Source organism: Brachyhypopomus gauderio, chromosome 12, assembly GCF_052324685.1.
Source record: "Brachyhypopomus gauderio isolate BG-103 chromosome 12, BGAUD_0.2, whole genome shotgun sequence".
NCBI classification, from domain to species: domain Eukaryota; kingdom Metazoa; phylum Chordata; class Actinopteri; order Gymnotiformes; family Hypopomidae; genus Brachyhypopomus; species Brachyhypopomus gauderio.
Genome location: NC_135222.1, coordinates 16,279,672 through 16,294,864, shown reverse-complemented (window position 1 = coordinate 16,294,864; position 15,193 = coordinate 16,279,672). Strand labels below are relative to the sequence as shown.

General features: G+C 43.6%; 1 protein-coding gene across 5 annotated transcripts in view; it reads left to right on the top strand.

The window, feature by feature from the left end:
* LOC143527925 (receptor tyrosine-protein kinase erbB-4-like) overlaps positions 1–12,843 on the top strand; it is a 160,039-nt gene extending 147,196 nt beyond the window's left edge. For 3 of the 5 annotated variants that reach the window (XM_077023307.1, XM_077023306.1, XM_077023308.1), the window contains exons 21-27: positions 1,110–1,265; positions 1,409–1,484; positions 1,751–1,897; positions 2,802–2,899; positions 3,003–3,188; positions 6,750–7,047; positions 9,582–12,843. In XM_077023307.1, the coding sequence (XP_076879422.1) occupies positions 1,110–1,265; positions 1,409–1,484; positions 1,751–1,897; positions 2,802–2,899; positions 3,003–3,188; positions 6,750–7,047; positions 9,582–10,429 (1,809 nt within the window). In that variant the 3' untranslated portion in view covers positions 10,430–12,843. The remainder of the gene's footprint in view (positions 1–1,109; positions 1,266–1,408; positions 1,485–1,750; positions 1,898–2,801; positions 2,900–3,002; positions 3,189–6,749; positions 7,048–9,581) is intronic. The other 2 variants (XR_013134305.1, XR_013134306.1) reach the window with 2 other exon arrangements.
* Positions 12,844–15,193: the final 2,350 nt, after the last annotated feature.

Sequence of the window (15,193 nt, the reverse complement as noted above, 5' to 3'; positions counted from 1 at the left end):
CACTTGAACACAATGTGCTTGACTCTCGTTTGAGCACCTCATCCTTATTCACATCCCTGGAGCCGGTGCATAAGCTCTTTCAAGCAGCAATGATTCTTAGCCATTAGGGAGAATAGAGCCTCTCTCTGGGGATCTTGTAGAGTACACTGGGATTACATTACTAAGGCCTACATTTCCTATTCAGTTTCATTCAGTACAGTAACTCGCCTGTTAAACCTGACCATTTCCTTTTTATTGTGAATGTCAGGCCTTTTGAACATTGCTTGCTTTTTGGCACAAGGAGGATGTTTACCCCAGTGAACTGATTCATTTGAGATTGTAGTGCTCAACACTCAGAGAAGAACGCTTCCCTCATTCGTGTTACATTTATACTCCATCTGAGCACAGAATGCAGCCCACTGAACACCAAATAAAAATTTGATTTGTCGCTGTTTTGGTCTATGTTCATTGGTGAACATAATGAATATGCTGGCATGGCATTCGGTTGAGAATTGCGCAGTCGGACTACAATAATGAATGTTAACATGTCAGTGTTCGCCTATCTCACTCTTTTTGCTCCCTTTAATGATGATGATGATGATGATGATGATAATAATGACAACGAAGATGAGAACGGTTGGGGCCCTTGTTCTATGGCAGTATTATATCACACAACAAAACAAGGTGGAATTGGTGGAGTTGGCTCCTCAGATGAAATTGGCCCTTTTAATAACTCTATCGCACTCACTAGTGGCACTGAATGACAATATGCATACATTATATATATATATATATATATATATATATATATATATATATATATATATATATATATATATATATATATATATATATGGCATTAAATGTGATAATTTGATGGTTTTTACTGTTTTAGTGATTCAATTAGTTAATTTCATTCATATTATTTTTATATTTTACATGAACTTAAGGATTCATTATGTTTTCATACTCAAAGCATGTCACTGTATTTTATGATTGTAATTAACCTTTTATAACTTCTGAGTGATTAAACAGTTTTCTTAATTTCCTCTTTTCCAAAATATTTAAAAGTGATATTAACACACTACCAGTTGCAATCAAGATGATCAAAATGGCTTCCACACTTTTAGGGGATGATGTACTTGGAGGAGAGGAGACTGGTTCACAGGGATCTGGCTGCCCGTAACATTCTGGTGAAATCTCCCAGCCACGTTAAGATCACGGACTTCGGCTTGGCCCGCCTGCTGGGCACTGATGAGAAGGAGTACAGTGCAGACAGTAGTAAGGTCAGTACAGAAAGTAGAACTGCTTTACAGCCGTGTAGACAGGAAGCCCACGTGCTCCACCCCAGCGCACACACACCCAATCCAACACGTTCTTCTGCATCACCTTTATGATGATGTGCTCACAAGCTCTCCTTGTTATGCAGATGCCCATCAAATGGATGGCCTTGGAGTGCATTCACTACAGGAAGTTTACACATCAGAGCGACGTCTGGAGCTACGGTGAGCAGATACTAGTGATTTAGCGCTCTTAAATTTTTAAAGCTCGGGTTTTATACTGCAGTGCAGTGTGGATTTTAAGTCCAAGAGTCCAAGAACACACACAGTAACCATTAATATCGTGACTACGTTAGGGTCAAGTCATTTTATTGCACTTTTTTATTTAAAAAGGGCCACTTGGCACATATCTGGCACTTTTTCTGCCAGCGCTTATATTAAGAAACACTTAAAAAATGAAAAAGGTTGCTCAGTTCTTTCCTTCCATCTAGGAGTGACTATCTGGGAGCTCATGACATTTGGCGGAAAGCCATACGAAGGGATTCTCATGCATGAGATTCCAGACATCCTGGAAAAGGGCGAACGTCTTCCCCAACCTGCTATATGCACCATAGACGTCTACATGGTCATGGTCAAATGTGAGTCTCGCACTGGCCGTGATTTACTCGTGCTTTTTTCTGAACTTCAAAAACCACCATTATCTCCATCATATAGTTTTTTTGTCAACCTGACTCCTCAAGTTCAGATATGGTCCTGGAGTCATTGGTGGTTAATTACAGTAATACTGTTACCCACACATACAGTAAGGTATACAGATGGGAATATGCCTCGATATTAGAATAATTTTCTTCTTTTCTGCTACTCCAGCAGGAGTATTGAAGCATATATAAAGAGATAGAGAGAAGATTACACACTTTAGTCCTAATTACATTTTGACTACAAGATCTAGTGATTATTTCTTTTTAACAGTACAGTGACGGCCCCTGGCATGGTGAAAAGATCTTTTTTTTTTGCTAGTATGAATGTTTGAGTAATTGCTGCTATTGAGATAAGGTATTTTAATTGTGATATTTGAGAGGCTAGTGGGTGAGAAAAAAAAAATCACTCTAATGTGGAGACACAGCTCTATCACAGCCCTACCGCAGCTCTACTACAGCCCAGCAGCTCATGCTAAAGCCTCACCACGGATGTCAGATAAGCAGCTGAAATTGATCCCAGAGTAAATTAGCCCCTTATTCTTATACAGTGTTCCAGCATGTGGCTGCTTTGTGAGCACATGACTCCTTTAGTTGTCAAACTAAAGTTGGAGATTGCATGTTGTTGACGAAGAATATGTATGTTTGTGTTTTTTCTCTGGTCTTCTTTTATTTAATATGCTCCTTATAAAATAAAGCAATTTAGACTTTCAATCACTGCCACTTTAAGCCCTCCAGCTGTAAACTCTCCATCTAGTGTACAGATGATGCATGAGAAAACAGAGATTCAGACAGAAGCCTCTTTCTCATCTTGGCTAATGTCGTCTTGCTCCATCGACCCCTCAAGGTTGGATGATCGATGCTGACAGTCGGCCCAAGTTTAAAGAGCTGGCTGTGGAGTTCTGCAGGATGGCCCGAGACCCACAAAGATACCTAGTCATCCAGGTAACCCGTGCAAGCATCATGTTTATGCACAAAACATTAACATTTTACCATCAGTGTGCTGTAGTGTCTGCTGCAGTCTAACTTGAGCTTATTATGATCTCAGGGGGACGACTGCATGAAGCTACCCAGTCCAACCCACAGTAAGTTCTTCCAGAGTCTTCTGGGTGAGGAGGATCTGGGAGACCTGATGGACGCTGAGGAGTACCTGGTACCCCAAACCTGTAATACCCCTGAGGAATACCTGGTACCCCATTCTTTCCCATCCAGACTGCACCCGGACCCCAATACCGTACGAATGCTCAAGTCTTCAGTTTGTAGCTGCTAATTAAGACCAAGTTAAAACAAGTAAATTTTATAAATATTAAAAATTGCCATGTTGCAGTGTTTACATTTAAAAATAGAATTTTTGAATAATCGCTGCACCACATCCACATCTTATGCGCTTTAGTCAAGCGTTAAAGTTGCCTGAAACAGCCATCTTACATTTTCTCCATGCAACTGGGTTCATTAACCTTGAAAATTCCACATATAACACAAAAGAGGAAGCAGATCGATTTTTTTTCCACATGAGCTAATGTACTTTGAGGAAAGTCTCAGTGGTTTGGTTTGCGGAGATATGAATGTAATAGTAAGCAGCCTGTTTAATGTGCATTCACAGCCTCCATTTTAATGCAGGAAACATAAAAGAATTCGGCGAGGAAGACCTATTTTATCATTTTACTCCGTTACTACATTAATAAATCATTGAATGCAATTATAAAGGATCACCTATTGCGAAGATAATTTGATAGATTATCCTGCATGATCTGCACAATTGTTGTCCAATTACACAGCTATTTTGAACATCTTGTGAAAATACCTTGTGCATTAAAGTGCACAATAATGTCTGAACATCATTATATAAGTTTCACCATTTTACAGCAATCACGTTATATCAAAAGGGCTGTCTACTCTATTCATAGTTGATAAGTAGTGCAGAGTAACTCAATGTCGTAGACCAGTTGCTAGGTTCGACAGGAGTACAATAGCAGCCAAAGTGAGTGTGGAATGAATTCGCTGGAAGCAGGTGCTGAGCAAAAGATAGTTATTATTTTGAGAAGAAATTAATGGAAATAAAAACACAGCGTAACAAGAACAATAATAAGCTGGCATATCAAAACCAAACCCCAGTCTTGTTGAGCTCAATGTTTCAGTTTTTGTCGTTAGTTAAGTCAAAATGTGTTTTGTCTTTCAAGTTCAGTTCTATTTTTTCTTTCAATGTCTTGTATCGTTACTATATAGATGTTGTGACGGGCAGGGTGAGCGAAATAAAATGGAAGCGATCACGCCAAGTCTCAGGGAAAATGGAAGGTTTAATAGAAAAGTGCGCAAACCAAAAACTTGTGATGTTGATCCAAATGAAGGATATAATGACCAACGGTCAACTGGCAAGACATATATAGACAAACAAACGACCCTCAGGTGTGACGGATCGTGGGCCCCGCCCACCTGAGGGACGAACACAACACAACAAAAACAGGACAGCTGCCGCTGTGGACAGAGGCAACCAGTAGGGGGCCCACCGTACCGTGACAGATGTTCACACAGAAGAGAAGAATGAGGCTCCTCAACGAATGTTCAGTTCTGCTCCGGGCATAGGCTCGCCATCTCTGTCCAGGGAGAATCCAAGGATGCGATCCAGCAATCCTGATCCAGCTTCTTTATCAGCAAAACAAACCTTTATAATTATATTATTGCATATAGCTAAATAAAATCAAATTTCCTATCTATTCCTACAGCTAGAGCTTAATTTTTATCTTCATTTCTCTTATTACCACAGTAATATTTTACATGCAGGTTTTTTTTCAAAATATCCTTTGTAGTCATGAAGATATTTTCCAATCACTTAAAACAAATGAAATTCTCTTTTTAACCATGAAATTTCAACTAGTATTCGTATAACCAATTAACTATCCATCCATCCATTATCATCCACTTATCCGGGTCCAGGTCGCGGGGGCAGTAGCAAAGAGGCCCATGTTTCCATCTCCCCAGCCACCTCTTCTAACACTTCTGGGGGGATACCAAGGCATTCCCAGGACAACTAAGAGATATAAACTTTCCAGCATGTCCTGGGTCTAGGGAGGCACCCAGGTGGCATCCGGGCCAGATGCCCGAACCACCTCAACTGGCCTCTCTCTACATGGAGGAGCAGCAACTCTACTCCGAGTCTCTCTCGGATGACCATGCCCTGTACCTTATCTCTAAGATGGATCACGGGCTCCGCCTCCCGAACCTACCTCTCATCTCGGAGCACCATGACCCTGGGCAAACCTAACCGGCCAGGGAGACCACCCCTCATGGGGAAGTACGTAGCAAGGTGGACTCCTCCACCCCACAGGAGGTTCTAGGGGGGAAACACTCCTTCCCTATGCGGGCCGGCTACACCCCAAGACCTCCTGGTCACACCGAGCATGAGGGGGGACCTCTGTCTTCAGCAGGAGCTCTTCAGACAGGAGAGCCCTCAGGTCCCCATACATCCGGGGAGTCCTCACCCTCCAGGGGGGCTCTTTAAGACCGGGCTCTTGTCACCCCATCACATAAGGGGGCTCCTGCCTACATGGGAAATCCCACAAGGTCCAGGAGGGCCGCTATCCACCGCCAGGGAGAAGCACCTGCACCTCTCACACACACACACACATACATACCAACACAAAACACATACGCGCCCTGATCCCCCTACCATGGGGGAGGGATCTCCGTCTCATGAGACCAAACAACAGACGGGACCCCCACGTGCTAGTTCGCGTACGGTGACGGGCCACACTGGCTCGTGTCACATTTAAACACAAATACACAACATCAAACGCATGTGAGCAGCGCATCCACACATCCACATAGACACAACAAAAACACAACATTCACGCGAGGGCAAACTCTCGTTAGCTCCAGTCCTGTCATCACATTCAACACACATAAAGACAAAACACTATCGACGGACGAGCATGAATCACGGGACGCGTCTCATCAGAGACAAGGATTACAGTGGTCACCAACTCTAGTCCTCTCCGCATTTCACCAAGTACACAAGAAAAAAAAACATTAAAACGTGGCATGACCAGCGGAGACCAACCCAGCGCACTCTCTGACGACACAAACACCATTTTATACAAGCAGACAAACACTTACCACGAGACATGATCACGATCGAAGGTGAAAGAAAAAGGAGACATATATAGACAAACAAACGACCCTCAGGTGAGACGGATCACGGGCTACGCCCACCTGAGGGACGAACAAAACATCACAACAACAACACAAATGCTGCTGTAGACGGAGGCGACCGGTAGGGGGCAGCCGTACCGTGACAGGCTACTGGGTTCAACATTACATATGTTCTGTAACTTTCTCCTTATAAAACAAACATTTACATCCAACTAAAGAAACTAGTGCAATAAAAAGAAAAGGAAAGTGCTTTCTTGTTTTATTATAAACTTAAACCATACTTATTAAAACCATATCTTAACAGAAATAACATTTCCAGGGCTTTTAAACAGAAAAAAACCTACCCGATTTACCGTTAACAAAATGCTCATTTTAACTTGATGCTAGCATGTTTTCTTCAGCAAGCACATGGTCTTAATTCACCAAGATGAGGTATCAATATGCACAAGGCAATGGACAGCCACACAGTCGCTCTAACTCATGCTCCATCAACTTAACATAACAAATTACAAACTTCTGGAAGTGTAATTATGTGTTTAGTTTGTTAATGTATGCTTCATTTCATGAACTTGAAATCCTGTTCATGGATCTCCACATTCCATCAGTGATGTTTCATTAAAACACTCTTCTCTGTTTCCTTAAACAGAACCAGACCAGTCTTCGTGACTTTAGTCCAAAGGAAGTGGGAGGGATCCACTCCCAGGTGTCCACCACCACCTCTGCTGCTAACCCTCCAGCACCAGCAGGGGCCCAGAGGGTGGCTCAGGCCCCCCAGGGGGAGCCGCGCTGTAACGGAACGCTGAAGAAGCAGCCTGGAGGCGTGGAGGATGGCGGCAGCCAGCGCTACAGTGCCGACCCCACTGTCTTCTTGGGAGAGAGAACCCAGAGAGGAGCCGCTACTGAGGATGGCTACGTGAAACCCAGGAAGGACACCAGCTCCTCAGGTGAAGAAACAATCACTGTTATACTTTTGTTGCTACTTCTACAGCACATTTACATCTTTGGGGTATTTCTGAAGCAGTTAATTACTTTTCAGCATAATAGTGATTCTAGCTGTTCATCAGCTTAGCCCTAAAACAGGAATTCAGAAAACCAGTGCCCCACTCCCAAAACTGAAGACTGGACTAAATGTTTAATAGACACATGTCTTCTGGTTAAGAGTTTGATATTATAGCATGGTGCTACAAACTAATATGCATTTATGTGTATATAGAGTGGTGTTTCGGGTTTGTATAGTGGTGTATTTATGTATATAGAGTGGCAGTGGCAGCCAATTGCAGAGTGGTGTGTAAAGTGGTGTGTAGAGTGGTGTATAGAGTGGTGTATAGAGTGGTGTTGTAGTGAATATATTGATTAATTATGAATTATGAAACCATCCTGATTGCTCAAGAACCAAGGTTTTGATAACGGGACCAGGTGGAATATTATTGAATCTTATTACCGAATGGTGATTAATAAATCTGCGCAGTGACTAGGGTGACCAAACGTCCGTATTTCCCGGGACATGTCCGTATTTCACGTCCGGCGTCCCGGGTTTTTTTTTTTAACTGAGGAAATGTCCTGGTTTTTAAATTACCTTCATCGGGCCATTCTACAGGCACTAGGACCCTGAGCACGGCGCTGCATGACACGGAATCCCTGAGCTCATCAGTTGAGGTCAACAACTTACGTTCGCCGCCAACCCGTGTCGTGCTTACACGACCCGGGGACCATTCTCAAGTTCAGCTCTAATAGTGCTGTCTGCACTATTTTGTGTTTAAATAAAGTAACGTTTGTGCAAACCGCTGGACTCGTGCTTCGTCCGTCGCCCTGCGTGCATCGTTACAGTGACAGAAGATGGGGTGACCGAAGAAGAGCCGGATACAGTATGCCAGGATACACGACTCGTGCAAAGAAGGGGAAGAGGCCCAGCAGGCACCACCATGCCTCTTCCCCTGCCCCCCGCCACGAGGACCCCATGAGCCTCGAGGAAATGCAGCAAGATCCCTTAGTTCCGTTTTTGTTGCGCCAGGCGCAGGCTACCACGGAGGAGGCCATGGCAGAAGAGCTGCGCCAAGCTGCGCGGCGGGTGTGGGGAGAGAGACACCTGCCTTCCTCCAGAGACCCCTCACCGCTGAGAGTTGGCTCCGTGGAGCTTTATTGTAGTGGGGAGGAAGACAAAACTCCGGAGAGTGAGTTTGAGGAGGAGGAAGGGTCAGAAGAAGAGGATGAGAGCTCCCCTCCGTCCATATATTCGGCCCCCACCAAATATTATGGCGAGGGTGAGGAAGAGGAGGAAGGTTCCCCTCCGTCCATGTACTTGGAGCCCACCATATATTACGGTGAAGAAGAGGAGGAAGGCTCCCCTCCATTCAGTTCTATTGGCACCCCGGGACGGGTAGTGCCCTTGGTGGGGGGCTCTGTCACGGTACAGCCCCTGACCCCTCCCATTTGGGCATGTGTTTATGTCGTCTACGTCTAGACGTCTGCATCTGTGTATCTTCGTGGGTGTGGTTGTGTCCGAGTGTGTATCAGTCTCACCTGTGGCTCGTCTCGTCATCACTCAGGGCTTATCTGATCTGTCTATTTAATGTGTGTTCGCTCAGTGTCCCATGCTCGTCTTTGTTTGAGTCAGTCCACGTTATATGTTTCATTGTTATTCGTGCGCTGTCTGCGCTACTTTGTGTGAAATAAAAAGTGATGTTTGAACGAACTGCTGGATCTGTGCCTCGTCCATCGACCTGCGTCCAGCGTCACAGTGCCAGCAAAAGCAACACAATATTTTGGACAGCTGTTGACCAGCCGGCCTGCTTACATCTTTCCCTAGATAGGGAATTGCGTTCAGCATATATTTTGTTTCAACATCAGCGGCCACCCAGAACTTTATCCCAAATTTATCCAGTTTATCGGCCACGTACTGGGTGAATCGACAGCAAGCTTTAGTTGGGAACAGTTGCTTGTCCACAGTTAAGTTCTCACCAGACATGTCTGAAGCAATACTGTTTTCCACAAATTTATTGAATATCTCAGAGATTGTGGCAAATTTATCTGTCACAAAACGGGCAGTCCTTGTGTTCTTGTCATCAAGGCACAGATAGCGCATGATAAACTAAATTGCCAAAAGTATTCGCTCATCCATCCATATGATCAGAATCAGAGGTTCCATGGCCACAGGTGTTAAAAATTAAACACCTAGGCATTTTACAAACATTTGTGAAAGAATGGGTCGCTCTCAGGAGCTCAGTGAATTCCAGCATGTAAATGTGATAGGATGCCACCTGTGCAACAAATTCAGTTGTGAAATTTCCTTGCTCCTAAGTATTCCACAGTCAAGAAAATGGAAGAGTTTTGGAACAACAGGAACTCAGCTACAGTTATTTGAAACACATGATTCCGATAATTTGGATGGGCAAATGCTTTTGGCAATATAGTGTATCATATTTAGATGTAATTAGATACTACAGTTGTTGAAGTTTTTCTGTCTTTTTTATCTTCATAGATTATCCGAGTCCAGTAGAGGAGAATCCTTTTGTCACATGGCGAAAGAATGGCGAGATTCATGCACTGGACAATCCTGGTTACCACCACAGCACCCCTGATGGAAATCCTAGGGTTGAAGAGCCTTATACTACCGAGCCACATTACCTAAACACATTCCACAACAAAGGCAATATGAATCAAGTGGCTCTGAAGAAAAATGGAGCATCTGCTTCACTGCATATGACAACAGCAACCAGCACAACTGGCAGTCACATGGTTCTCAGCACTCAGATGGGGAGACCCCATCATCACAGCCAGGGTGTGCACGTTCGTTTTGCAGTTCCACCAGTCCAGCCCCCCCAGAGTGGACTGGTGGGTCAGAATGGCCACCATGTCCATTTGGCCCAGGCTATCCACACCATTCATCCCAGCAAGTCTGGACACCATGCTCCCTCCAATCAAATATGCCATGTCAACCACCAGTTCAAGCCATCAGATCAGCAGGCTCATCTGGTGAAGTCTGCAGTCACTGGTAAAAGTAGCCTCCCAGGTCATCCTATCTACTCAGGCAGCACAACCCTGGGAGGTCACAGTGGGACAATAACAGTGGAGAAGCTGTACGGGAAGACGTTTGACAACCCCGAATACTGGCAGCATAGTCTTCCAATCAGAGCATCCCAAGAGAATCCTCCAGACTCCACCCAGACCTGCCATGCAAGCCTGTACAAGCAGAAACTCCACAAGCAGAATGGACGCGTTCGCTCTGCCATGGCCCCCAACCCGGAATACCTGTTGGAGTCCGAAACTATCAGACCAGGCACGGTCCTGCCCCCTCCACCATACCGGCAGAGGAACACTGTGGTGTAACATCCTGGTCAACTGCGTTTAGCAATGCCTGATTCCTTGACCAGCGCTTCAGTGGCCCATTGGTTTATTATGTATGTCATTTAAATAAACAAACTCAACCCAGTGAGGATCCAAACCCTCGTTTTCTCTGCCAGTGTCATGGTTGACGCCCATGGGAAGGAAAAATCAAGCCAAGCAAGTGCCTCAATACTACAATCCAAGAATACTGTTCTTCTCCCCCTCCTGTTGGCACAGTTTCTCCCTCATAATTTGGTCCCAGCAGGATGTGTGTTTTTTTCCTGTAATTTGTGAAGTTAATATATTGTATAACCAACTTAATGGCAAATGTAAAGTTTTAAAAGGGATGAACTTTGTTCGTTAAGGTGGAACAGCTAATGTCAAGGTGGAACAGCTAATGTCAAGGTGGAACAGCTGATGTCAAGGTGGAACAGCTAATGTCAAGGTGGAACAGCTAATGTCAAGGTGGAACAGCTAATGTCAAGGTGGAACAGCTGATGTCAAGGTGGAACAGCTAATGTCAAGGTGGAACAGCTGATGTCAAGGTGGAACAGCTGATGTCAAGGTGGAACAGCTGATGTTAATGTGGAACAGCTGATGTTAATGTGGAACAGCTGATGTTAATGTGGAACAGCCTGTGTTAAGGTGCCAGGCTCTGTGTGCTCTATTTTTGCGGGCACATCACGAGTGGAGAAACAAGGCATGAGACCGAGGGAGGGCGTTGGCAAGGCAGAAATGCTATTGTCATGTCCAGACACACTAATCCAGCACAGAGCGGCCCAAAACGAGGTTGGTTAGGCTGAATACACGATCAGCAGGTGAGATTGGGCATGCCAGTGCAAAATCCAGTCAGATTAACTCTTCTCCCTTTAAAAGTCGAACATAAGCCGGTGAAACAGTGCAATTACATTCAGCAACAGCAGCACAAATAAATATTCCAGGATGAAGAACCGTAAACACTTGTCAGAGTTGCCACCTCCTATGTCTGATGAATGGTCTGATGAGTTTGATTGAATGATCTGATGAGAACAGAATGACCAGAGGAGTGACGCAGGTGATAAATGAAACCTCTTCCGGTCTCATTTGGGGAACAACAATACAATAATAATTATTAACATTGCCAATAATCTTAATAATGATATTTTAATATATTTATATATTGCCATTGCCAATGTTGTTCACTGTGATGAGAACAAAATAAAATTTAACATTTTTGAGGTATGATAATTTCAATTATTTAAATTATTATTTCATTTGCATAATGACAAGCCAACTGTTTAAAAGTCACAATAAATTTAAAATTTATTTGTGACTTGATTTTATGTGACTTGATTTAAAAGTCACAATAGCATTGTTTTCCCTCACAAAAAATTATTAAATCAGTTGTGTTTCATTAGCAATTGGGAGTTTTTTTGATGGAGTTAGATCATGGTCACAATCACAGTGTAAGAAACAGCTGCCTGGAAAACACAGTGTTGCACATGTGACAAGAGTGGGTTGGAGGATGCAGGAGCATAAATTCTGTTTTCGGTCAAAATGGATTGTGATGTGGCTGATCCGGTGGGTTTCATATGCCACGCCCCCTGTTGTGTGACCCCACCCACTTTGTTGCAGGTGCACCTATTTCTGTCCACCAAACAAGCGGCGATAATTGAGTGCGCAGCTTACAAAATAAGGGAAATGTGGCATTAGGTGGTTTTAATACATTAGTGCAACCACAAAATTAGATCCACTTGTGGGTTTTTTTCAAAGAAATGTAAATTGCTGTGTTTTTCTGAACAGTATGTACGCACTGAATGCCTCCCCATGGACAGCCTTTTTAAATTCCATTTTCCAACAGTTAATTTCTGACAGAGCCGCCCATGATGTATTTCCATTTGACTCTGTGAACGAGTATACTCTCTGCGAGAGTGTGTCTATGTTGTGGCAAGAAAAAAATGCTGTTAACCTATTTATGGATCGTGAGTGACTTGTTTACCATATTTATTTGCTTCTCTAGTTACAGGGCTGGACGTGCATGCACTGGAGCTTACTTTTCCAGCTTTAGTTCTTTACATTTATTGTGGAATATTTTATTCTGAGCCAACTACAGCTTGGGTTGGGGTTATAATTCACAATGTGAGAGACTTCCTACTTTTTTTTAGAAAAGTCAAGAGTGTAAAAATGCTTAATGAAACAGGTGGGGTACACCCACAAGGGAACGTGGGTGTGGGTGTAGGCATGGGCGTGGGCATGGTTGCGGGTGTGGAGCTCTGTCCAGCACTGCTGTTGCAAAGCTTCAAGCCTCTAGCCATAACTGATCAATTATGTTATATCTCATATTTTGTCATTGTTTACATCGCTTTCTTCCCATGTCTTTCCCTGATTTTTTAACCAATCATGCTACATCCTCTATTTGATGAAAATACTAAATAAAGATCTTGTTTAATATAATGCCAACCTGTGAGTTTGATTGTCTCCGTGCAGATTAGAGGATGTCATGTGCTCACACACAGGTATGGTGAAAAAAACACTGGGGAAATGTTAAAACAGAAAAAGATTAATCAGATTCTATTTGCAGACATCAGCCTAAATGCCACATTCTCAGGACTCTGATATTACTCCAACAAAGGTGCAAATAGATTTGCAATGGGTACATTTATGCCAGGAAAACCCAAGCCAAAAAAAGAGGCTCCTGCAGTGAATACCATGATCACATTCCCAGCATAGCAGCATGACTAAGATGATTTCATCAGACGCCATCCAAAGAAAACACTGGCACACCTATGAAGCAAGCACATTCATTTGAATAAGTTTGAATGAAACCTGATCAGTGGTCAAACCAAGAACACAACCCACATATTAATCAGGTAAGACTCCTAAAGCCTCAGTATAAGGCATTGAAATGGAAGAAAATTTAAATCTTATTAAAATAAATGTGTGTGTCTTGTGGATGAAAAAAGGCAAGACCAGTGAAACCATCACTGCATCCAAAAGCATTGGCTCTGATGATCTGTCTCCATTTTAAATGTGACTCACTGAGTGACGGAGACTCTGGGCGAATCACAATGAGAAAGTTAATAAGGAGCATCAGTGATCTTGGTCATGATATTCCACCACTGTGCCAACTTTACATTGGTTAGCTACTCTGAGGACTAGCTTTATTTCAACAGAAAAGCTTTACCTACAACAATTAAAAGGCAGTGATACAACTTAGTCTGGGATTCAAAGTTCAATTAATGTTCACTCTTTCTGCAATATAAATTAAAAATGAAGCTTTTCTAATAATAAAAAAATCCCTGATACCTCCTATGTCTCTGATTACATGTATAACCTTCATTTGTTGCCAAAGCAACGGTTTGGTAGAATCTCGAGCTCTGTATCACTTGCTTAAGACACAGTTCCATCAGGTCAACAAACCTCAGATATGAGCCAAATTAATCTCCCAAGACTTTCAAAATGACTTGTGTCTTTACTGACAAACTAATCTAGTCTAATGCAAGAGGGCAACGTAGGTTTTCTTCTGAACACAAATCTCCTGCTACTCCACAGGAAAGAACCTATTTCTACCTCTTTCTAGAACAAACCATAGACTCAGATAGTTATCGAATAATATATGCAAGACACATACAAGGCTTTCATCCTTCAACACTGCTAGCTGCTAGCCTAGCTTTACCTGCTGGCTGTCTTCCTAGTGGGCAGCAAATACAACTGAGGGGGTTGTGCTGTGTGACCAACTGTCTGCTTGGCAGTCTTCTTCTAACTGTCTCTGTTTGGACCATCTGTGTGTGGGCTTGTTCTCAAAGCGACGTGGGATTTCTTAAGGTAGGAGCAGTTGGCTAGAGCATACGCGGTCAGCAACACTTCGCTGTTGATTAGGCTCAGGTTTGAGTCTAGCTGTGCCAAGTGTCATCCATGGGTCTGGGAAGGATGGTGCATTTGTTACAAAAAGATATATGACGTAATCATGTCATAAAACGTTTAATAGTTTAACGCTGATGATGTCTAAGTTAATAGAAAAAGAACACACAAAAACATTAAATAAATAATAAATAAATAAATAGTCTCCCTTTTAGATCAGAAGCATAAGCAAAATGGCACAGAATGGTTTGGTTTGCAAGTGCTTCCAAAAAGAGCTAAATCAGAGTTGATAAGGTGCAAATAGGCAGAAAATTAGATCTCACTGCTAGGCAACGTGGGATTGTTGTGGTGGTGTTTTGTGCCGACAGGACAACATCAAGGCCCTTTGTCCCCACTAAACAACTGCTTTAGCGCCTGTGACCTGTAATAAATGAGGGGCCGTGCGGAAGTGGCAGCTGTGAGAGCAGCAGGGGAATTCAGAGGGAGTGTGGAGGAGCAGCTGTGCTGGCGTGGGGCTGTCACCCGCTCGCCCGGCCCCTGCGAAGCTAACGGCGGCCACTCAGGTCCCCGTGGCGCTGGAGCCATCCCACGCACTGTCACCGCTGACGATCGCTTAGCAGATTCTCTACTGAGCACGCGCGTGCGTCTGGACCTGAGGTGAAGCTCACGGCAGTCACCTTGCAGCCGCCCTCCAGAAATACCATCCGTTTTCCCTTGTTTAAAGGGATATAAAATGTCGTGTTGAAAGGTGGGGGCGATGGCGCATGTCCTTGGTTCGCTGACTCTTCCGAAGGAGGTTCTGATGGACCTTCATCTCCAGCGCTTTATGTTCCCAGAGGCTAGCCTGGGCACTAGACTGGTGATTCATCACTTGTCACACTCATAATGTAAGACCCAACTGTGACATAAGAAAGAAAGAAACCTTAA